A 23,995-nucleotide genomic window follows, 5' to 3' on the forward strand; every position below is an offset into this window, starting at 1 on the left:
CTCTTGGTCCTTCTTTGTTTACCGTCATTACAACATACTTAAACACTTTTAACTACAGGGCATTACTATAGGTTTTACAGAATTATTCATAGTAAAAAAAAAAATGTGTAAAACTTAACCAAAATGTTTACAAATCTTACATGTTAGAAATAATATATATATATATATATATATATATAATGTTTTTTTTTTCATTTTCAGCTTAGAATTTTGAATACGTGCATTGAGTTTGTCGCATTCAGGTCTTTCAGATTAGAAACTAAGACTTGAGTTGAGTGTTAACGCCCCACGTCCATTCATGAAAAGCCTCAGCTCCAGAAGACCAATCTGGAGCGCACATTCCTCACCTTGTTATCCAGAGCGTAACATGTAGAAGGAGGAAACATATCTTGCAAGCGTAGGCTGTAAATATCGCCATACTATACACACTTCAAAAGAGAAGGGCTGGAGCTGGTGGGCTTTGGAATTTTAATTAGTTTTTCTTTAAGCTCTTCAGATCTTGGTCAGGGTCCTCAGTGGCGTCCCAGTGGGTGGTGTGGGCTGGGGATATGGAATTGACTACGTTCTGCAAAGTAGCGTAAAGCGTGATTGAGGTTGAAAGTAAACTGTAAAATATAAATATGAACCATCTGTGAATGTTCTAGAAATGTATACAAAGCATAAAAATTGTCACTGTCTTTATAGCTACATTGGTTTGTGGACATATAAGGAGCTTTCATAGATTACACAAGATCGCTTCCTATCAAGCAACAAATTCTTGCTTCCAATGTTGATTTGCTGTGTCATCATTTGCTCTTCAGTATTTCATATTGTTTATTGGAAAGTTGGCTTGAATCAAGTGACTTTTCCAGTGTTGAGCTGGTTTGTGGTTGAATGACCTTCAGTGTTTGGTATTATTCATTATTACAGTGACTTCTTGTGGCTTTTAGAAGCAGGACGAAGTTTCAGTAGAATGGGGTGTGGTCATTTAGTGCATTGTTGGAATGGGGTACAGTCATTTGAGTCGGGGTGGTGTTAAAGGTCTGTCTTGTGGGTGGAGGGGAGTAGATAAACAGTGTAATGTTTGCACAGCTACACCAAACCTCAAGCTTGCCCCTTTTCAAACACCAGTTCCACTAATTAATAGCCTCCAGTTTCATGCATCTGTTTGCCAAACATGACAAACAAAAGCAGGAGGGGTGTAGGGCATGTGATAAGTGGAAGCACCCTTCACCCACAACCCATGTGGAAAATTTAGTCCATTATCCCAACAAGAGTTCGGATAACACCTCCCCCTCCCACTTTTCTTTTAAAGAAAATCCACCGAGCACACTATACAAGCCAGGCGCAAACAAGAGTGAGGATCGGATTCCTTAGCTCGGGTTTCATTCAGAGACACTTTCGAGACAGCAGCAGATGTGGGGCGACAAGGGGCTTCACACACACACACACAAACGAACTCCTTGTGGCAAGTTTGGTTATTCATCTCAGCGTCTTAAATGCCTTCTAATGGTTTTCCCCTGAACACAAGCATTTAAGAGGTGCTTGCTTTTTTCTGTAGTAATTTGCCTAACAATTGAAGGGATCACAGCATCACAGTGTAAGTACTACTCGAACAATACCATTGAGAAACACCCAAATAGCCCCAGTTGATACTCATGCATATTATAATGCTTCCATTCAACTCCCTACATCACTACTTGACCACTCAATCCCCATCGTGCTGAGATCGCAATTTTCCTATCAGTCTTTTTTTTTCACCGATCTGTCTTGTGCTGTTTTTTATTTTTGGTTAAATTCAGTGATTTTGCCATGGTTATTTAAAGGTTCAGACGGACAATAGAATGGGGCCCCATCCAGTAGAAGCCAGAGAGCCATTGTGAAAGAACTGGGGCAAAACAATGCATGCTTTCCTGGCTGAACTCTCTCTCTCTCTCTCTCTCGCTCTCTCTCTCTCTCTCTCTCTCTCGCTCTCTCTTGCTCTCTCTGTGGCTCTTTTTCTTGCTCTCTCTCTCTTTCTGGGGGATGGGTTCTTGTGTAGTAAAGGAAGTTGAATGACATCTTCCAGGCTTCTTAGAGTTAGTTTGTTGTCGATAAATTTTGGTGTCTTAGCTTGGTATTATTTCATTTTTTATCAGTTTTGAAATCCCTTTTATGCTAAATTTGAAACATGCCATCAATGTGAAAAAAAAAACAAACTTGTTTATATTGCTGTGTGGCGCCCAAATAATTTTTAATTTAACTTCCAATTAATGAAGTTATTAGAATGACCTAAGGCTAGGACAAAAGCAAGTGTTCTGGAGAAATCTCTCACTACAATCTCAGTCCTAATGGTAAGATTTAAAATGACTGATTTGCTGATCAATTCCAGATAAATAAATATTACGTCTATCAGTAATAAGTCAAGTCATGTGATATCCATGTGTGAAAAATTTAGATATTTAAGTTATGGGGTGTGTTTTGGATCCTAAAGCATGATCAAGCAAAGCCAGATGTGAACATTCCCCCAAAGTAAGCCTGAATGTCAGAGGGAAGCCGGGCCTCAAGGAGATCTGCTCTGCCTGACAGGCTCCTTCTATCCTCCCAACGCCTGTCAAAACACAGACAGTCATGGGAGGAATTTCATACAGTGTGTGTTTCTCTTGTTTTCTCACCTGTTACCATGTGGCCATATGGCCAGAGATAATAAAGTCGGAACATCAACATTTACAGAAACAGGTTGTAACTTGTTCTTTTATGTGTTCACTATATTAGGTCACTGTTTTTATACACACATTTGGCGGTGCTTTTGTGATTGAGAAATTTTTCCCAAAAGCCTGGTTGCTGAATTATGTGTTTTTGGCATGAAATCAGACCAAATGTGATCAGCAAACATCAAACCCTGATCAGATTGTAATATTAAATCTGTACAGGGGATGAAAGTCTTTTAACATTTACCACAGTGCAGTTCTGATTTCCTTCAGATGTTTCAGCAAATTATTTGAATTGATTGCAGCAATAAAAATCATATAATGTACTTGAATTAGTCTTTATTGTCTGTATTCAGAGGTTCACATGAATGTTACTAGTCCAAACCAGATATTCTGTCTCTAACAGTGCTTTATTTTCTATTATCTTTTTCCCCTCTCTTTACAGTTGGCCAGACGGAGGCCATGCCCCAGAAAGAGGATAGCCCTGAATCAGTTGAGGTCCTCCAAGATGAGGTCTCGCCTCAAGCCAATGGAGAGCAGGACGAAAAATGTGTCAGTGCAGATGAAACTACACCCACAGAAGAGAAGGTAGCTGAGGAGAAACCAACTGATTCCAACGAGGTGGGTTTCAAGAAGATCTTCCGCTTTGTTGGCTTTAAGTTTACCCTGAAGAAGGACAAGAATGAGAAAACAGAGCCTGTACAGCTCCTGACAGTGAAGGAAACTGAGGATGGTGTTTCAGAAGCTGCTGTTGAGGAAACCAAAGTTGAACCTGTAACAGCAGAAATCAAGCCTGAGGATGAAAAGAAACCAGATGCTCCAGAAATAGAGAAAGAGGCTGCAAAGACTGAAGCAGAATTAGACCTCCCTGCAAGTGATGCCCCAGCAGATTTCAAAGCAGATGGCACTGAAGAAACTGACAAGACCCCAGCTGATGAGCCAGCTGAAGAAGTGGAAACCTCTACTGATAAAGAGAAAGAGAAAGAACCAGAACCACAAGCAGAATCTCCTACATCTCCACCATCTCAAGAAACACAATCCCCTTTCAGAAGATTCTTCAGTCAGGGAATCTTCTCAAACCTGCGGAAAAAGACAAGCTTCAAGAAATCTAAAGAAGAGGAACCAATAATGGAGAAATCTGCTGAGGAGGATATAAAGGAGGCTGAGGAGAAAGAGGAAGTGGCAACAGGAGGGGAAGAAGAAGTCAAGGAGGATGCAGAGGAAGTGGAAACAGAAGAACAGGTAGATAAATCTGAAGTACCAGAAAAATCTGAAGCACCTATAGAAAAATCTAAAGCAAGGGAAGAGGAAACTCCATCTGCCCCACAGGAACAAAAGGAGGAGGAGCTAAAGGTGGAGGTTGAGAGCACAAGTGAAGCTGCACCATTACAAGAACCTGAAGCTGTTGAACAAACTACAACATGTGAGGTTTCAGAGACCTCTGCTGCTGTAGAAAAAGAAGAAATCAAACCCACTGATGATACCAAACTTACTGATGGCAAAGAAACGGACTCTTCTGAGGAACAACAGATTTCTGAGAAATCATCTGCAGAAGCAACCACTGAAGCTGAAGTTCAAGACAAAGCCAAGGCTCAAGGAAGTCCTCTGAAAAAATTGTTTACTGGGGCAGGGTTAAAGAAGTTGTCATCCAAAAAGCAGAAAGGCAAAAAAGAAACAGAGTCAAAGCAAACAGAATCCACTGAACAGGCAGCTGAACAGGTTCAGTCATCCACAGAGTCAGGTGAGGCTCAAAAACCTGACAGCAGTGCCTCGTCTCCAGAAGAATCTGGTGAGCATGTTGTAGGTGAGGAAAGTCAGGCTGAGGCCAATGTGGAAGTCGAAGGTGAGGCAGCAACCTCTGACAGTGAGAAGAAGAAAGATGGCATTCTTCATTGGGCCTCTTTCAAAAAATTAGTCACTCCAAAGAAACGTGTCAAGAGGTCATCTGAGAGTGAAGACGAGACCCCTGGAGACAAGCCAAAATCAGCCACTCTTTCTTCAACAGAGAGTGCTGTCTTCGAAGAGAAAGCTGAGGAGAATAAATCAAGTGGAGAAGAAAAGGAAGAAGCAAAGGAGGAATCACAGGTTGATTGCAAGACGGAGACAAAAGCTGAAAAGACTGAACAAACCACAGAGGAGCCCAAGAAGAAGATTGACACCTCAGTATCCTGGGAAGCCCTTATTTGTGTGGGATCAGCTAAAAAGAGGGCCCGGAAGACTTCAGACTCTGACGATGAAGAACCTAAGATTGAGGAAGAGGTTCAGAAGTCAGGTGAAGAACAGACCAAGACTGCAGAGTCTCCTATTGAAAGCTCACAGGAGGTCGAGCGTGAAAATTTGGCTTCTTCTCCAGAGCCAGAAGGAGAGCTTGTCTCTACATGGGAGTCCTTCAAAAGGCTGGTAACACAACGTAAGAAACCCAAGGCTGAAGACAAGTCTGATGAAGCACAGGGTCCAGAGCAGGCAACATCTGACAGTGAACTACCCAAAGAAGAGTCATCCTTCTCGCTTAGAAAACTAATTCCCAGAAGAAAGAAGAAGTCTGATGCTAAACAAGGACAGGTGTCTTCTGATGTTGGATCTGCAGAAGAAGATTCTGACACACCTGCTGTTGTGCCTCTGTCAGAGTATGATAACGAACAATCAGAGAAGGCAACAGATGAACAAAAACAGTCAGAAGAGGCAAAACCAGAGGTCACACCTGTCACACCAGTCACTCCTGGAAAAGCATCAGCTGAGGACAGATCTCCTTCTTGGATCCCAGCTACTGTGGAGAATGCTGAAGATGAGGCTGACGGAAAGCCATTAAGTGATATACCAGAGGAAGGGGATACAGCGGCTACACCTAAATCAACCGATAACACGATTGCAGAAGACATCATAGAGTTTACTTCAGAAGCAGTCACAGCCATTGAGCCAGCAGAGGAAACTGAAATGGTTTCTGCTCTGTCACGTATCACAGAGTTACCTGATACATCTGGTGAGACTTCACCAGTTCCAGAAGATGGGGTTGTAAAGAAGGCTGAAGCCATTTTACAAGAAGCTGTAGAAACTATCAGTATTACATCAAGTGCAGTGGCTGTCACAGTTGCAGAGGAGCAGGCAAAAAGTATGGTTGTCTCTACAAGCCCATTCCAGATTGAGTCAGCCATTAAGGAGGAGAAAGTGGTCTTGGCTGTTCATGAGAAAAGCGAAGCAATAGCCATCTGCACCAGCCTCGACACCAGTGAAATTAAAGCTGTAGAAAAAGAAAGTAATTTGAAAGCTACAGTGGAAGCTGTCACCGCTGTCAGTGAGGCACTGTCTGTAGAGGTGGCTGCAGAGGACCAAACTTTAAAACCAGAAGAAGCTGAAGTGGCAGGGGACAAAGTGTCTGTGGCACAAGTTAACGAAGTTCAAACTGAGTGCAAAGAACAGCCTCCAGCCTCTGTGGAACATACCATGGAGGAGACTGTAGCGGTTCATACGATGAGTGAGATCCAGGAAGCAACAGCAGTCAAAGTGGTGGAGGTGACACCCATTCAGGAGATAGAGATTGTTGAGGAACCAGTAGTGGTTGAAAACTCTCCAAAGGTGTTGGCAGAGAGCCCTGTTGAATCAACTGTAGAACATCCAGTCTGTGCTCAGACAGTGGAGATCACTGAAGCTACTGCTGTTGAAGAGGAGGTGAAGGAGCTAAAAGATGTTTCAGAATCAATCGCCAGTGTTGAGATAGAATCTGTAGAAGTAACTGTACCAAAAGAAATTAAATCACTTGCAGATACCCTATTGGCTGAGATAACCGTGTCTCAGGAAGATCCAATTCCTGTCCTCACGACAGTAGATGAGATTGCAGTGAAAGAAGAGATTGTCTGTGTTTGCCCACCCTCAGACTCTAAAACAGAAGCAGAGGGTAAGAGTGAGGTTGCTACAGAGAACATTTTCACTCAAGTCCACATTACCACAGATGTTGAGGTTGTTTCAGTGAGTGATTCTGTTGATGGAAACAGTGAAGTTGCAGCACCCAGCATCAGTACTGTGATTGAGGAAGCTGGTAAGACAGACGAGGAAGAGGTGGAAGCTAAGCAGAAGGAAGCAGAAGCCATTCAGGAACAGAGCACAGTCATTGTTCAGGAAGTACTTCAAAATTTTGTTGAGAACCTCAGTGAAATGCATATGGAACAAGAGTTAGAAGAGAAGCCTGTGGAGGAGATTCACTCAGAAAAACCTGAAAAGGTTTCATCTGCAGCTGAGGAGGAAAGATTGGCACAAGATGCACCAGTCTCAGAAGAAAAATTAATAGTAGATACACAAATTCAAGAAGAAATAAAGCCTGAGACAGAGAAGAAAGCCGAAGAAGAGCCAACCGAAATCATTACTGAGACATTGCCAGTCAGCGAAGCGGTTCAGATTTCTGAGAAAGTTGTGGAAGCTGTGGCAGAAGAAATTAAACCACAGGAGCATGAGACGTCCTCAGTCTCAGTGGAAGCAACACAACTACCTACAGATGTAGTGAAACAGGAAGTTGAATTAAAGAAAAGTGAAAAGGAGGCAGAGGAAGACAAAACAGTCAGCATTGAAAGCGAAGATGGTAAATGTGAAGTTAAGAAAGATCAAAATGAAGAAGCAAGTGGAACCACAGAGACACCGGCTTTGGAGGAGAGCAGTCAAGTACAAACTGCCTCTCTTGAAAGCACAAAGCATGCTGAGATTGTCGAAGAGGAGAGTCAGCAGGCCCAAGACATGAAGATAGATACAACAATGGCGGGTAAGACTGAAAGTGCAACGCAAGATTCTGAAATTTCTGTGAAAGAAGACAGCACCAAACGTCAGGAGCCATCAAAAGATGTGCCTCAAACAGACTTGGAAGAGGCACAAAAGGATATTTCAGCACCAGAAATGAAAGGCCAGGAGGGGTCCGGAGATCCCGTCTGTCAAAAGACAGATGCTGAAGCCAGTGAGGTGAAGGCGGCTGCTGTGGAGACACCAAAAGCCACTAAAGAAGAGGACACTGAGAAGGAGATTGACACCGTCACCACAGAGACTGCTACAGTGTCATGAGCCAGTGAGTATCTCATCTTGTTCCAAATATGAAATATATAGAAATGTTTTTAAAAATGACCTTTTCAGTACTTTTCTCTCTGTTTTCTGGTTTCGGTTTAAAGATCAAAAACAAACGAATAAGTTGTCATGGGAAATGTATATTGAAGTTCCTAGAGGTCACCAGATGACATCATAGTCTAATTGGCACATTTGCTCAATTGTCATGACAGTTTGCACATCAAAACATGTTCTGTGTTTTATCAGATTCAAAAAGCACAATGGTTTACATTTTTCTAAAACTCTTATCAAGTATACACATAAAAGTATACACAGTTTAGCGTCTTTATTTCGAACAACGGCCTCGTGACAGATCTAGAGACATTCCGACCAGGTATTAGCAACTATACTGTGTTTACTTTGGCTTTCCAACCACATTAGACATTAGAACAACGTACTTGCGACCAGAGTGTAAAGGCTAGCTGTTATAGTTGCATGAGTCGATGGTCCCACTGACCAGTTGCTGATCACCATTGTTCCCAATTGCAAATCAGTGCTTACAGTTCTATGAATATGCAAATTAGTACATGACAATACAGTATGTGGCATAATTTATCGATTTTTTTTAAGCATTCCTTAGCTACATTCCCTGAGAAGATTTGGCAACACTGCCCGCAACTCAATCATGGATTTACAAACTGGTGATAAGTAAAACGACCCTCCTCTCTCAGCTTGTACAACCAGCGACTGCAACTTGGTGGTTGCTAAAGTTTCCTTAAAATTCGCTAGGTTCGTCGCTAAGGTTCTGTTAAAATAATGTTAATATAAGGTTCTAAAAATTGGCCACATCTAGTTTCTAAGATTGCAAAACTGGACTCCCTGGAAGGTGTTGCTCAAGGGGAATCTTTTTCACAGAAGGTAATAAACAAAAGTTGGGATATTGTTTCAAAATTCCTAAGAGTCCTTTTTAAAAACATCAATGGACCTTAGTTTTATTACTGGTGGATTTGCCGGCTTGTGAAATGAAAAAGCTTTTGTTCGAGGTATAAGTATCCAAGAGACCTTTGATATCAAAGCAGGAATGCCGCAGCCTGACCCCTCACTTTGTAGACTGCCTTTTAAAGGGAAGCCGTGTAAAGGAGAGATGAACTTGTGCTGAAAGACTGATTATAATTCATCCCCCACATGCGCTACACACACATACACCATTTCTCTTTCCTTCATCAAAGCCCTCCATATGTGGTCAGAGAACCGTTTCAAGGAACAGATCTGATTTGACAAGATACATCTGATAAGCTTAAGAAAACAGTTATATCTTTCTTAAAGTTGGTCAGAAAATTTAAATATCATTTTAAAAACCTTAAAACATCTTGGACTTAGTGGTGTTTGGTCCACGTTTGTTAGCAAGGTGCATTTCTGTATAAAACTGATTCAGGGACACAAATGCAAGCTGGTTTGCTAGCATTCAAATAACTAACCAGCTAGCTATTGTGCGAAGCTAGCTACATTGTAAATGATGAACAATACAGTTTTGATTGTTCTGGTCTTTGTTGACTGCTGTTAAATTGAGACTCAGACACAAACGTAAGCTAGTTTGCTAGCTGTAATCTAGTTAGCTGGTTAATTAAAGTATCTGTAGATGTAATGGATGTTATTTTAACTTTTAATAGGTTTGGCTCTTGTTTATTTGACTTAAGAATATGTGTGCTAGCAGTGAACTGTAGCTAGCTGTCTAGATCATATTTGGCAAGGTTTGCTTGGCATTAACGTCTTTACCTATAAGGCGATTTGTTGTTTTTACTAAAGGCTGGGACTTTGTGTAACAGAGCAGCCATGTTAAGCATTACACACTGCCTCATTCATATTTTAAACTTCTCTGGTTGTGACATATCTGGCTCTACAATGACATGCGATATTGTTGGTACACTTTTTATCAGTAGTATGAAAAATGGATGAAACAGAAGCATGAAAAGAAATGTAAAGGTAATAAGTGGAAGGGACAGCAGGAGGGGAAATGGTCAGGGAAAGAAATGGAGGTAGAGGTAGAGGAAAGATGTGGTGAGTTAAATCTTTGATAAGTGCTAATGCAGCACTGCAGTGGACCAGCTGAAAATGAATTATAGCAGTGCAGCGGGGGTTTGGTGCAGGATTCTCTCTCTCTCTCTCTCTCTCTCTCTCTCTCTCTCTCTCTCTCTCTCCCTCTCTCTATCACACACTCTTTCTCTCCCTGTCTCTCTCTCTATCTCGATCTCTCTCTCCCTCTCTCTCTCTCTCTCACACACACACACTCACTTTCTTTCTCTCACTGTTGTGAAATTTGTTGAGTCATAAAAACAGTAAGGGGGAGAAGACAGGAGGCCAAGAGGAAGTGAGACCTGCAAGAAAAAGACAGAGAGAGAGGGAGAGGGAAAGGGAAAAAGAGAGAGAGAGGGAGTCAGACTGTCTATACATTATAGAGTTATACATGATGACATGATAACATGTCTGACTGAAATTGTGAGCTCTGAGTTAAGACTGACAGAGAAACATTATATTGTATTAAAATATTCAAACCTAAGCGATGAGTTATTTCCTGGAAGCTCAAGCATGGTTGTCACAAACTCATAACTTGTGTGTGTGTGTGTGTGTGTTGTTTTACAGGCTGCATGTATTAGGTGATTGTACAAGAAGCTCCTCTAGAAGATATAGGAGAAGAAGATAGAGCCAGAGACTCATCCATCCATCGATCCATCCATCCATCCATCTCACAACATCATTTTATAACGTCTGGGTTCCAGCCCACTTTAAAAATCTTTTTCTGAATAAATGGATTTTTTTTCTGACATCTTATTCTCACAGATGGAGTGTGTCATGAAGGGTTGCTGTCAGATGGAGAGAAACGTGTATGTGTATGTCCTTTGTGTGTGTGTGTGTGTGTCTGTGAGCGCGTGTGAGATCTTATCTTGTATATTGTATTTATATCTGAAATACCCCGTCATCCTGACCTTGACCAGAATGACCCGGAAACGTATGACGTCACCCACGTACAATGTTGTTTTTTTATTTTGTTTTGTTTTTTATGAATTATGGTACACGTGCGTAGTTAAACATCAAGAGTGTTGATGAGAGCCAGCATAATCATTTCCATTCCTACTGTACATATATATCATATATATATACATATATATATATATATAAAACCACATTCTTTATTTCGCGACTGTGAAAGTTTCTTTTGTTTAGTTCTCCCGTGTTTAAGAAGCACACGCTATCAGTAAAACACTGCTTTCATCTTTAACATGTGAACAAATGATGAGATTTGACAGCACTGTTCAGTACAGGATGTATTCTTTACTGTGTGTGTTTTTTGTTTTTTTAATATTCAAAAATAATGTGCTGTGTGCACTGGCGACATCTACAGGAAGCCAGCTCTTTTGTCGTTTTTCTTAACGAAATTAATTTGCATTCACAATTTGTGTTTTTTTTGTTGGTTTGTTTGTGCTTTTTTTTTTTTTACAAACATTATTCATATCGTGCTAAAAGCGTTTGTATTTTAATTTCTGTATCATAGACTAACAATGTGACTCATTCCAGTGATGATTCCATGTTTCCGAACAAATTATTCACAACTTCTTTTAGTGCTTTGAAGCCTTTGATGCATGAGACCTGAACAAACAGAACTAAGAAGAAACAAAAATCTCTCTTTCATCTCTCATTAAATTCCCATCATTACTTTGTGATCCTGCTGATTATTAGGATGCAGTAAACAATTTCTCAGTGATGCAGCAGCGACTATCAGTGTTTTTTGGATGTGAAGATCCCTGCAAAGATGCTTTATTTTGATAAAATAGACAAGGAACCTAAAAAAAAATACAACAACATAAAAACAAAGCGAAGAATGTTCTTTAGTTATCACAGCTTGTATGAAACCCCCAGGTCGCATCCTGTTCTCTGCTTTTTCTAAAAACACAAAAATATTACTGTGAAGCTCCTTAACATTTGTACAAATTGTATACCTGTGTATCTTAAATCATATTGTATTATTATATAACCAATGAGAGCATTAGACGACGTTATGTAGCATGATCTGGTTTTTTTATTCGTCAAGCTGTTAATAATATGGATACAGAACCATGTCTATATTTCATTTAAATAAAAGTTAGCATCGTAAAGCCATGCTTGTGTTTTCTTTACTGAGCTCTCTATAAAAAATATATATTTATATTTATATAACATGGGAAAATATTTTAAATAAAGTCTTTTTTTTTTCCAATCAACAGATGATTAAATTCTGGAAAAAAACAAATGTTTACCTTTTTGTTCTCTAGACTTTTAATCATCTTTTTTAAACATAAAATTAAAAAAATCAAAACCTTTTAGGTATGTTCTCAAAAATGGATGTTATATTTAAAAAAATAATTTTTTTTCTAAACATTTAATTGGTATTTTTTTAAACATTTAACTGTTTATTTAAAAACGTTTTGTTACGTTTTTTTAATAAAAATAGACGTTTAATTAATCTTTAATTTTTAATAATTTGTACAAAAACATTATACAATTGGTCTTAAAACATTTTTTAAAAAATGCTAACTTCATTTATTTCACTTACAAAATAATATTTATTTTATTAATTTTATTATTATTAATAAATTATTATTGAAATGCACAGAATACATTGAACTGCAAATTTATATGCTCTTATCGTATTTTAAGCCTCTGATGATGTATTTAAAATTAATGGCTCATAATTAATGTGCGTCATTACACCATTTTAAGACCAACATCCTCTGCAGGCTTTAATATAACGCCACCATGTCTGAGACCATCAGATGACAGAAGTTAACTTAATGCTGTTGTTATCTGTTGCGTTGTAAAGCAAAGTACCTCCTCGCCGTCATTGGTGTTTGAATCAACTGGTTCAATAGATTCCTTAAACTAGGTAAAGCTGTAACTTTTTAAAGAGCAAACCATCTTGCCTTATGGGACATGTGATGCTTATGTAACACAAACTGTGATGAGAAAACATTTTAAATTTAAAACTACACGAAATAGGCATTTTGTTTTCCATAGAGTAATTGATTAATTACAACTTCACTACAGCTTCATTTTTCATTGTTGTTTGTTCACCATCCAGGGATTAATTCAAATAACATTACAGGGAATTTAACTCGAGCTACAAGAAAAAAAAAAGTTTATTGTTCATTACAGACAATCACAAATCACGTTTATTCTGAGGCAGTTGTTCATTTCCTGAGGTGCTGCAGATCACAGTATACTGTATGTTTGCCTTCGCTTTGGAGTTTGTGCATTTTTGGGGAGGAGATCCTTCAACCCCCTCCCTGTAACTGCCTCGAAAATAAACTGGGAACAAAAAACACACGAGCTAGATGCATATGATGACATAGCAACAGTATAAAAAAACAAAACAAGACACCAAAAAAAAAAAAAAATATCATTTTTCATGTCTGTTCATGATGCGACCACCAGGAGTCGACAAAAAGGAACGGTTGGAGTGAAGAGGAGCACGACATCAAACCCCAGACTTCAACCAATCAGTAGTAATTCAATTCACAAAATCATCTCAAAAAAGAAAAGAAAAAAAAACAACAAAAACAAACAAACAAACAAAAAAACATGGCTCTGTAGAGGAAATAATACTTTTTTAAAAAACAAACAAACATCGGTCCCATTTTCTTGTTCCTGAATCAAGTTCTAAAATAAAAATAACTTCCTTTTTTTTTTTTTCACGCCGCTCATATCTTTTTCGGTACATTTGTCTAGCTGTGAATATAAAACAAAAACATCAATAATATTACGAATGTCAAATGCCTGTCTATAACCCTACATTTCATCAATAGTAGTCAGGTCCTTAAATTTCAGTGCTTGGACGGCTGAACAAGGAGCGAACGATAAGCAACAGCAGATAATGAAGATAAAAATACAAAAAAAAAAAATAAAAAATATGCAGACAAAAACCAACCTACATACTGTATGCTCCACCATGCTATGCTAAAAATTGATTATATTCTACGCTCAATGCACTTTTATGCAATATACATTTTTAATATATAAAATATTCTTTGTAAATATAGTACTGTGTATAAAATTAAAAAAAAAAAAAAAAAAAGTTAAAAAAAAATGTGAAAATAAGGGCTTTTAAAAACTTCCCCACAGTAAAATCTCTCTTCGGTTTTAGATATTGATACACGAGTAGGTTCACCCACACTGCCTTTGTGTAACAGCTCGAGATAAATAAAAAAGAAAAGAAAAAAAAATGTAAAACAAGATGGCACATCTGTAAACATTTCATGATAATGCTTCCAGATCGATAAAAAACACGTTAAAAAAATGAATTAAAAAAAAATGTTTAACTGTGTTGGCAAAAATAATTGTTTTTAGCATTTTTAAGTTTATTATAATGGATTAACAAGCTGAGGTAAGAGATGGAGGACAAAAAAAATAAAAAAATAAAAATAAATAAATAAAATCAGGATTAATCAGTTAATCACGAAAGAAGAAAAACTGCTGTAACACTCTTTGGCTGATGGGAATAATTAAAGTGGAATATAGTGATGGTTACATGCTGCTGGTTATTGCTTTAAATGTCATGAAATGTTTTTGTGCTCTTTTCAGACACAATCACACAAGGATGTGAGTCTCAGTGAGGAGAAAGCGGTGAGGAGAGCATTCGCACCATAGGTGGGGTTATTGCGATTCACTACTTCCTCTTCCTGTTGACGGTTACAAAGGGGAAAGGCTTAAACCACAACGTGCAACATCTGAGTGACCTGAATTACACACCGAGCAAATAGAGGGGGGCTTCACGGTGTAATAAACTTATCTTGCTTCATTGGAAAAAAAAAGTGTGTCCTACAACATGCACAAGTCATTTCCTGATACACACAGATAGCGGTACATCAGAATAAACTCTTCACACAAACTGTGATGCTGATAAGAAGCAAACCATCAAAAAAAACAACCTAATACGTCTCTATAAGATGGATGTTTTATTAATCAGCCAGGACCTCCTCTGTTTTAATGGCCATCACTAAAGATCCACCACTAGACACATCAAAACCCTCGTCTTTGGCCGCTTTGTCAGTGTTCACTCCACTCCCCGCTGTTCCTGAGACGCTCACCTCCGAGGCCGCGCCCTGGTTAAAGCACATGTGCTTGATGACTTCGTTGGGGTTGGTGAAGGTCATTTCACATACGTTACACTTGTACGGTCTTCCTGAGGAGCCCAAGAACAAAGCCTCCATCTGGCTGGAGTCATCCGCCGCACACAGCTCCATGCTCTGCCGGTCTACCATGGTGTAAGCTGACTCCGCCCCCTGGCTCATACAAACATGTCGCGCAGCCTGATTGGCTCGGCAGAAGCTCTTCCCACAGGCACTGCAGCGGTATGGCTTTCCTGTGTGGATGTACATGTGTTCGCGCCAGTGGCTCTTCTGGATGAATTTACGTCCGCAGGTGGGGCACTCGTACTTCCGTCTCTTCACCTCCCGCTCAAGGTCAGCGGCGCCTTCAAGATTGTCGATGTCAGCAATGTCAGACGGAGGAGGCGTGTCAGCTTGAGGCTGAGCCATGGACGACGTTGCCGCCAAGGAAGGAACCGAGACAGCCATCTCGGCACGTGGAGAAGCTTTCAGTCCAGACAGAGGCTGTTCGACATCGACGTCCACCATGATGGGAGTGGCTGCTCCGACGCCAGTCAGAACTTCTTCCACCTCGGGAGTTGCAGCTCCTCCAGGAAGTATGGGGGAAGTCGCACCTCCAGTCTCCATCATTAGAGGTGCCATAGCCTGTGCGTGCCAGAGCAAGTGTTCCCTCAGACCTGCTCGCTGGTTGAAGCGACTGCTGCAGATATGGCAGGTGTAGTGCTTCCGGAACGAGGAGCTTCGCTTCATGATGCTGGGCTTCACATGCAGGATGGTGTTGGGGATCCCACCTGTCAAAGCGGACACGCTTTCGCCAGACGACGCGTCTGCCTCAGAGCCTTCTCTCCCAAACTGACTACTGCTCATCGCCGATGCCTCGACCTCCACATCTGGCTGCAATCTGGATGCGGATGATAGTGGCGCATTTGCGCTGGAACCTTTCCCATTTAGCGCACCTGCGCTATCCGAGTCGACAGGTGATTGCTGCCTTCTGGTGGACAGACGGCTGGACTGCGCCCCTTGTTGGCCTGATATCTGAATGCCGTACAGAGAGGTGTTGAGCCGGATACTGGCCTCAGGATGAGTGAAGGCAGCCTGGCTGTTGAGGCTAGCCTCCTGGATGAGGGGGTAAGCGTGCAGGAACTTCACACCCTGCTCTAGCCGGGCTGGGTCGATCAGCTGCGGGGCCAGTTTGCCAGTGTACATCAGGTTGAGGAGGTAGCTGAAGATATCTGGCTGAATGTCTGCAGGCTTTAAGCGGACGCAGTCACTGGAGGATGAAAAGCGCAAATAAAAACAACGAAGTCAATAAAAAGCTTCTCAGCAAATCAAACGTAGAAACCAATCATATTATACTTATTTAAAATTGACATATACACATATATATTACATATTATTTAGGTATGATACTTATAAATATTCTACATAGGGGGGAAAACAGTGACCCAAATAAAATCGTCAATGAAGTTAACTATTGTCTCGCTGCGCCTTGGTCATGTGATCTTGCAAAGCAAATAACAAACACAGGTGAGTGACATCATTGCATGCGCTGCTGTGAATTTTTTTATTTATCTTTTTTTTTTTTTAAACTGAACACTGTTTAGAAAATGTGAGAGTCATAGAATAATGTTGGCGTTTGTGGCCCTGTGGCGAGCGCTCCACTGTTTCACCACATGGTGCAGTCGGATGGTTATTTTTAATATGCTGGTCATTTTCTAGAGCCGGCAGTGTTTGACCCACTTGTACTGGCATCTCAGCGAGTAAACATACACATACAGAGTCAAACATAAAATGGAGCTACAACAAAATCGACAAAAACCTCTAGGATCCAAACTGGGTGTAGAGAAAAAAGGGTGAACGAGTAATTAGAGAATATTTCATATCACTTTTAGTTAAGTAGCTGTGGCACAACTGAAATAACACCCACTAACACCATGTTGTAACACCATGTATGTTATTGTTTCTATAGCAACAGCTCCTTCACAAGAATTTGTACGTAGGATGCTTAAAGAAGTTGATTTAAATAAGAAAAGAGCATGTTGTGAAGTTTTCTGAAAAAAAAAAGTGCATAGAGAGAAGTACTCTCTAATATCGGTACCGTGTGAAATCATGAATAAATAAAATATTTGAAACTTTTACAATTTGCTGTTCTGTAAGAGGAATAAAACACTCTGATGTTAGAGGTATATCATCAACTAGGAACAGTTTTGAGTCCAGGTTGACTCTCACCTTTCCATCAAGTTGTTGATCATTTTCCTGTTTCTATGTACTGTATGAAATGACGACGACAGATCTGCTTTTCGGTGCTAGAGTTTGAATCTCGGGAGTCTACGCTGTTACACAGAATGAGCAGAAGCTCAAAAAAAAAGTTGCGGTTAGATAGCTGGCTTCACGTGTCTCAAAGGAAGCACGTGTTAGCCCTCGCTCTCTCTCTCTCTTTTTCTCTCTCTGGGTGTTAGAGGATGTGATACAGAGAAAATCAGATAGGGAGGGTGGGTTGGGGGAGCTAGTATACGCTTTGAAATGCATCTTTTGTTCCTTTAGCGTGCATGTTTTTTTTTTTTTTAACCAAAACGTAATTCTCAAAAACTATTCAAGTAAGAAGCGGCACATTTAATGTACGGAAAAAGAAAAAAAATGTTTATCGGAATCGTATGTTGCCTCAGGGTTTATAATGACATGCTGTTCTACCTGTCCTGGTGAATAAATAACATTCTGAAGTAGTTGGAGAAGGCGGCCAGCACGGCCTTGTGTGCTTTGAAGAAGACGTCGCCGATGGCGACCGTGCAGTCACACAGGAAGCCAAACTCCCTCTGCGCATTGAGCTGCTGCAGGAGGATAAGACCGTGGTTGGCCAGCTCCATACTTCCACCTACACAGAAGGAGGGGAGCAGAGATGACGAGTCAGCTTCCGGTCTACTGCAGACCACAATGAACAACGCACAAGGAGAAAATACACACACACACACACACACACAGCGAGGTGGACACTATAAATCGACTTACGACAGACATGTTAGAAAGGGCTTTTTATAGTATAAGTATACATTTAAACACATGTGACATGCGTATAATCCAGACTAAGGCTTTATTCCCATTGTTTAAGAGACAAGTGCATCGATCTGAAGCTCTGAGGCGTGTATCAGGATGCTTGCTGTACGGGAAAAACGAGCACAGAAGGTGGTTATGAGTAGTTTTCTTATTGACCCACAATCTCAAACGTCCAGAATGCAGCCCAAGTCGTTTTCTCAAGGGGACGGATGGAAAAGGAAGGGGGGGGAGAAAAAAAAAATCCCGGGGAGGAGTGACAAGAAGTCTGGCTATAATTAGACAGGGGATGTGGAGTGGAGATGATGTTTGCGTGACTGAAAGGAAGGATACAAAAGAGACTGGAATGAACTCAACGGTGAATAAACAAAGATCGAAGAAGTTTTCACAACACAAAAAAATGTTTTCCTCGATAAGTTTCTATTCCCTGGTATAATACAAGGACACTTAACTGAGGGATCTTTCCATGAAAGTTTGCTTAAATAAATAAAAATAAACTGATTAATAGGCCGTCTTCTTTTTTATTGTTATACACATTAAACAGAAGTGTCACTACACAAGTTTTTCCCCCCCACGTGATATTGTGATTTACAGTGATGTGATATTGTTGCCCTATCGCTCCACCCCTACGGTTTGGTGTGTAAAGGCTGTTAGTTCCTGTACACTGTTTTTTCCTCACTAAATACCACAGATCTGGCAGGATGGGGGGTGACCTTTTCATGCGTATACTGGTTACACAGCATTGCTGAGCACCGGGAGGAAGGACAGCCCACGTCGTCTGCTCAAACCTGAATGGCAGCTGCAGGGCCGCAAACATGCTTGAGCTGACCAGGCGGACCCTCGGGGAGGGGCGCTCTATACGGCTTTACCTCAAAGATGCCTGGTTTTTACCATCACTTCTCTCTCGGGTCACAGCCTTTCGCCACGCTCTCTCAGAGATAGTTTAGCTCCTTGTTTATACGTTTTAAGTGTTGACGCCTTATTACGGGTTTTTTGCTACTTTACTTTATTTTAAAACTTAAATGAGTAACCAACTTAGTATTTAATCAATCAGGGAACATTTTATTCAGCTCTGTTGACCTAAAATGGTAGCCATTCCGATGAACCTTCTTCTGTATAAGGTTAGCGAGTATGACGTAGCTAATTAAGATTGAGCAAGTTTTTTTTTTGTTTGTTTGTTTCTGTTGGTTATTCCCTCGTTATAGTCAACCTTCGAGAGTCTTGTAATCTTCGCTGATCCTTGTTACGACTCACCAGGACACAGACACTGTTTCAGCGGCCATCGCTCTGGTGTGAACAGAATGCACAGAGGATTTGGTAGAATTAAAAACCCAATATAATGAAGCTCTTACTTTAAAAAATGTAAACTGTAAAATGTAAAAAATTTTCTTATGTATTCAGCGTTGAAACACAAACACTCACCTATCTAACCTTCCCATTTCCTGCACTATTTAAATACCGAAGGCATCAGCAGAGGTGGTGTAGATGTTTAACTTATTGCTGTTTAAACACAATCCATGGTTGATGTTTTCTTCAGACATGAAATACTGATTAGGAACCAAGATCACCAGCATTAACACCGTTAGAGGAAATGGAACAGTGGAAGCTAACATAACCTCCTGGCAGAGGCACTCTGGTCGTGTCAGCCGATCAGACTCCACCCTTTCCGTTTCTCATGTTCGTGAATTCAAAAATGTGTGTAACCATGACATGTGATTTTAAAGCATAGATCCTGGTCAATGTGTGACCTTTGAACCCTGACTTGTCAGCTCATGACGCTTTTAATCCGAGATAGCTAATCAGCACCTTCAGCTTCCGTGCTTTCTGTGTCACTTGATTAGTCACATGACACTCGTCTCTGCTGAAGAGGAATGTGGAAAAGGGAAAGGTCTAAGAGTCTGGATATAAACCTGCCACAGAAAGACCAACCGGTCTTGTTTTTTAAACACGTTACAAATTTGTGCTTTAACCTTAACCCCTTTAAAACCATACATTTTCTCACCAACTTCCAGGTTTCTACATATGACTGGCTTTATTATTAGTCAAAGAACGAAAATTTAAAAATTTGTTGACTTTTTGACCACCAATGAAACTCTTCTAACTTTGTGGCCGTTGCTGGCGCTTCGATCCGAAACACGAGAAAAACAAACATTTAGAAAACTGCCACTAAAACACTACAACTTGCCAAAACTGATAATTCATAGATGGCAGAGAGAAAGTAAAACCTAACCTATGTCAGTAAATGAGATAGTTTCCTGCATATGTTAATGTTAAACAACAATAAGCAAACGCTGAGGTGAATGTTCAGCATGAGCGCTTTTTACTAACGATTAACTCCTCCGTTTCGTTTATTGAAGCAAACGTAAGCGCTATGAGACACAAATATGCCTCGCGTCATCCGTCCTTTCCCGTTCAGTAAATTTAGTACAATGGCTGCTTCAGAAAAGCAGAAAATTGTAGTCCGGTACCAGCATAGCAACAAGTAAAAAAAATCATAGCTAGAAGTGATGAATTAATTGTTTCTCATGTTTAGTTACAAAAAAAAAAACAATCCAAACCATCTGATTCGACTTTAGTAAAGTCAGTTTTCTAAACATTTTCACGATCTTGCCGGAAAAGCATATCGTGCTGTAAGTTATCCCGATAATAAGGTTAAACCATCGTCGCTCAGCTTTACTTGTTTATGTGCTGTGAATCAAGTGCATTTCCTTTTGGAACAGGAAGTCAGCATGCAGTGTTTCTAAAGTGCTTAAGTGATTAACATAACAGCCAATAGCATTGAGGATAGGCCATGCCCCCTTCAAATCTAAACAAACCCGACAGTAGCTTAGTGGACTAGTGAAATAAGATGTTTTTCAGCTCTAGAAGATTTCTGGAGGTCCTCGCCTGCTGACAATCTTCTAAACAACGTGAAGTGTGTTTTTGGAGTTAAGTGAGATCTGACGCTCTTACGCGTTCTCGATCAGTTGGAGATAGCGACGCTGCAGCGCTAACATCACTAACAAATCACCAGAGACAGTCGCACATCCCCCAACTTTCGCAAACATCCAGATCAATTAAATATTATTCTGGACATTATGGAATGTTGTGCACAAATAAACGCCACAACACACAGAGTATGTTACTGCAGAACAAGCTCCGCCCCAGGGAGCAGGGCAAAAGGTTTTCATTGGTCAAACAAGAGACTAGTACAGGAGAAGGCATCAAAAATATTTAAATTCTTTCCCAACTTTAACATGTTTTTAAAACATACAAAAAAATTATTTCGGGTTTTCTAACGGAGGGAATAGCCGTTATGCTATGAACAGCAAATTAAACAAATAACACTAACATTATAAACAGAACATGTTCAGAGATAATTAACGGTTGTTCAACACGTTTATTGAAAAATAAAATGAAACGTGAAAACGACCCTCGCGCTACTGTTGGCCGTTAGCCCCGCCCCCAGCGCAGACACGTGGACCGGGCAGATCTCCCGAACAGAGAGAGAGAGAGAGAGAGAGAGAGAGAGAGAGAGACCACTTCCGTAGTACGTTTTTTTTCCCCTTCAACAAAGTGAAAATAAGGCTCACAAACGAAACGTGAGGTCTGTGAAAGCGGCCATGTCCGAGTTCGCTTTAAAAAACACGTTAACGGAAACACGTTAGATACACATACACACGGGCGGGGGGGGAGATACACACACAGAGAGAGAGAGACACAAACACAGAGAGAGGGAGAGAGAGAGAGAGACACACAGAGAGAGAGAGAGAGAGAGATAGAGAGAGACACAGAGAGAAACCGCTCCAACTTCACCTATATGTAGGAACGGGAAATGTTTTAGTTTGCGTTTTATCCGGCGTGTATCACGTGACTCGATATTAAACAACAACAGTAAACGGTACCTTGCCTCCGTGTGAGCGCGTGGAGTCGGGCGATGGTGTGTGTTTGTTAACGGGGTCCGTTGGTTGCGGCGCAGCTGCTCTGTTCCTCTCAGACGCTGCATTGGCGGCGATGGTTGTCGGTGTTTTCCGGTCGGGTTACGTTACAATCACATGACTGACTAAAGGACCTTAAAAACGGCGCACAGGCGGTTGTGAGAGGAGGGGGGTGTACACACACACACACACACACACACACACACACACACACACACAGAGGGGTTGGTTAGAGTGTGTGAAAGAGTAAGGAGGGGTGAGAAGGGATGAACGGGGTGCCAAAACATATGAAGTGTTTGTCGGTGTGCGCGCGCCAAGATAAGACGAGTCGTGCAGTGTGAAGTGTTTTAGCCTTGTTAGCCGTGTTTTTGTACACTGATAAGAGGTGAAAGCTATGTAAGGTTATTTACCTTTAATACAAAGCCATCACCGGGAGAACGGGCACGACGTCAACATCCGTCACGGCCAAACAAACTAAGCTAAATGTGAGGAAAGCTAAAGCGGCTAATTTGCATTTCGGTTGAAGCCAACGGCTGCTGCGCGTGCTGAGGATTCGTTTTACCTCAGCGTGATTCGAATCCATTTAAAAACAATAATCGCACGTGCGCTGACCATAAAAGGAAGAACGACCATTAAACGAACAATAAAACGAACGCATTTAATAATTACGTTATAAATTCAGATTGGAGTTATGAGGATATTTATTCACAGTGTAAATGCTTTCTTTTATTTTAAGTCCATAGGGATTTTTAGTTTTAAAGATTAAACAAAAAAAAAAATATATATTTTTAAAAATTTTATACATATAAAAAATTACTTTATTATATATAGATTTGCAAAATGACATTTCTCAGAACATTTATATTTACATTATACACTGCTTTTATTTATTTATATACTTTTTTGTTAAAATAATTTTAATAAAATTTAAAAAACTTATTACATTTTTTTTGTGTAAATTCCATGGAATCATATACAAACATTCTTAGGTTTATTTTTAGGTTTTCTAATTTTATTCTAAAATAAAAAATAAAATAAATAAAATTCAAGTATGCTTAACTGTCACTTTTAAAATGTAAACAAATTTGGTTTAATACATTTACAGACATAAACGAGTAAAAATAAAAGAAAGCAATAAATGTTTCTGCTGTTGGTCAGCCAAAACAGCATTGTTTAGTTTATTATTTAGTTAACTACATGGAACAAAATTGAATATTAGACTATTGTTGAAATATTATTATTGAGATTATTATTATTATTATTGAAATATTCAGCATTGAATCTACAATGTAGTTAATGTATGATGACATGTATATAATACACTTTGTGGTTTATATACTCTGTTGTGTGTGTGTGTGTGTGTGTGTGTGTGTGTGTGTGTGTGTGTGTGTGTGTGTGTGTGTGAAAACAAGGATATGAGCTTAAAGGGAAGTACAACTTCAGAAAAAACTGGTAGGGAATGTGAAAGACATCTCACACACACTACAAAGCGTAGTGAAAATAGAGGTGTGGTTGTGTTCTTCACAATAATGATATTGAAAATCCAGATGTTTTTGATGTTGGGTAAAATATAAAAGTTTATTAAATATTAGGAAACAACAAGGACTCTTTAACCCCTGACAACAGCAGCTCAAAGGGTTTTATTATTTTCAAATGAACAAACTAACATTAGTCAGCTTTGCAGGTAAATAGTCACAAAATAATATTTTGTAACAGAACCAACTACAAATATTATAATACCTTTAAATTTTTTTTATTTGATATTGTAATATAATTAGTAAAAAAACAACTATTTAATCATTCATTCATTCATCTTCTACCGCTTATCCGAACTATTTTGGGTCACGGGGAGCCTGTGCCTATCTCAGGCGTCATCGGGCATCAAGGCAGGATACACCCTGGACGGAGTGCCAACCCATCACAGGGCACACACACACTCTCTCATTCACTCACGCAATCACACACTACGGACAATTTTCCAGAGATGCCAATCAACCTACCATGCATGTCTTTGGACCGGGGAGGAAACCGGAGTACCCGGAGGAAACCCCCGAGGCACGGGGAGAACATGCAAACTCCACACACACAAGGTGGAGGCGGGAATCAAACCCCCAACCCTGGAGGTGTGAGGCGAACGTGCTAACCACTAAGCCACCGTGCCCCCCTATTTAATCAATCAATCAATAAAAAAATAAATATAAAG

At 40.1% G+C, this 23,995-nt stretch overlaps 2 protein-coding genes across 3 annotated transcripts in view; one reads left to right on the forward strand and one right to left on the reverse strand.

Moving 5' to 3' along the window:
- Nucleotides 1-11,843, forward strand: part of akap12b (A kinase (PRKA) anchor protein 12b) — a 49,690-nt gene extending 37,847 nt beyond the window's left edge. For both annotated transcript variants that reach the window (XM_060866119.1, XM_060866120.1), the window contains 2 exons: nucleotides 3,115-7,713; nucleotides 10,329-11,843. In XM_060866119.1, coding sequence (XP_060722102.1) covers nucleotides 3,115-7,709 — 4,595 coding nt within the window. In that variant the 3' untranslated portion in view covers nucleotides 7,710-7,713; nucleotides 10,329-11,843. The remainder of the gene's footprint in view (nucleotides 1-3,114; nucleotides 7,714-10,328) is intronic.
- A 998-nt stretch (nucleotides 11,844-12,841) lies between these two features.
- zbtb2b (zinc finger and BTB domain containing 2b) lies at nucleotides 12,842-22,005 on the reverse strand. Its single transcript, XM_060866122.1, has 3 exons — nucleotides 21,760-22,005; nucleotides 17,519-17,699; nucleotides 12,842-16,097 (listed from the first exon to the last, which is right to left on the reverse strand). The coding sequence occupies exons 2-3, from the start codon at nucleotides 17,689-17,691 to the stop codon at nucleotides 14,678-14,680; spliced, it is 1,593 nt and encodes a 530-aa protein (XP_060722105.1). The 5' UTR covers nucleotides 17,692-17,699; nucleotides 21,760-22,005; the 3' UTR covers nucleotides 12,842-14,677.
- Between the last annotated feature and the right edge of the window lie 1,990 nt (nucleotides 22,006-23,995).

This window comes from Tachysurus vachellii, chromosome 3 (assembly GCF_030014155.1).
Source record: "Tachysurus vachellii isolate PV-2020 chromosome 3, HZAU_Pvac_v1, whole genome shotgun sequence".
Classification (NCBI taxonomy): domain Eukaryota; kingdom Metazoa; phylum Chordata; class Actinopteri; order Siluriformes; family Bagridae; genus Tachysurus; species Tachysurus vachellii.

Excerpts from the sequence above, each read along its gene's own strand:
- zbtb2b (XM_060866122.1), bottom strand. The coding sequence starts at position 17,691 with ATGGAGCTGGCCAACCACGGTCTTATCCTCCTGCAGCAGCTCAATGCG. Across the intron at positions 16,098-17,518 it reads TTATTTATTCACCAGGACAG|TGACTGCGTCCGCTTAAAGC; the intron begins GTAGAACAGCAT and ends TTCATCCTCCAG.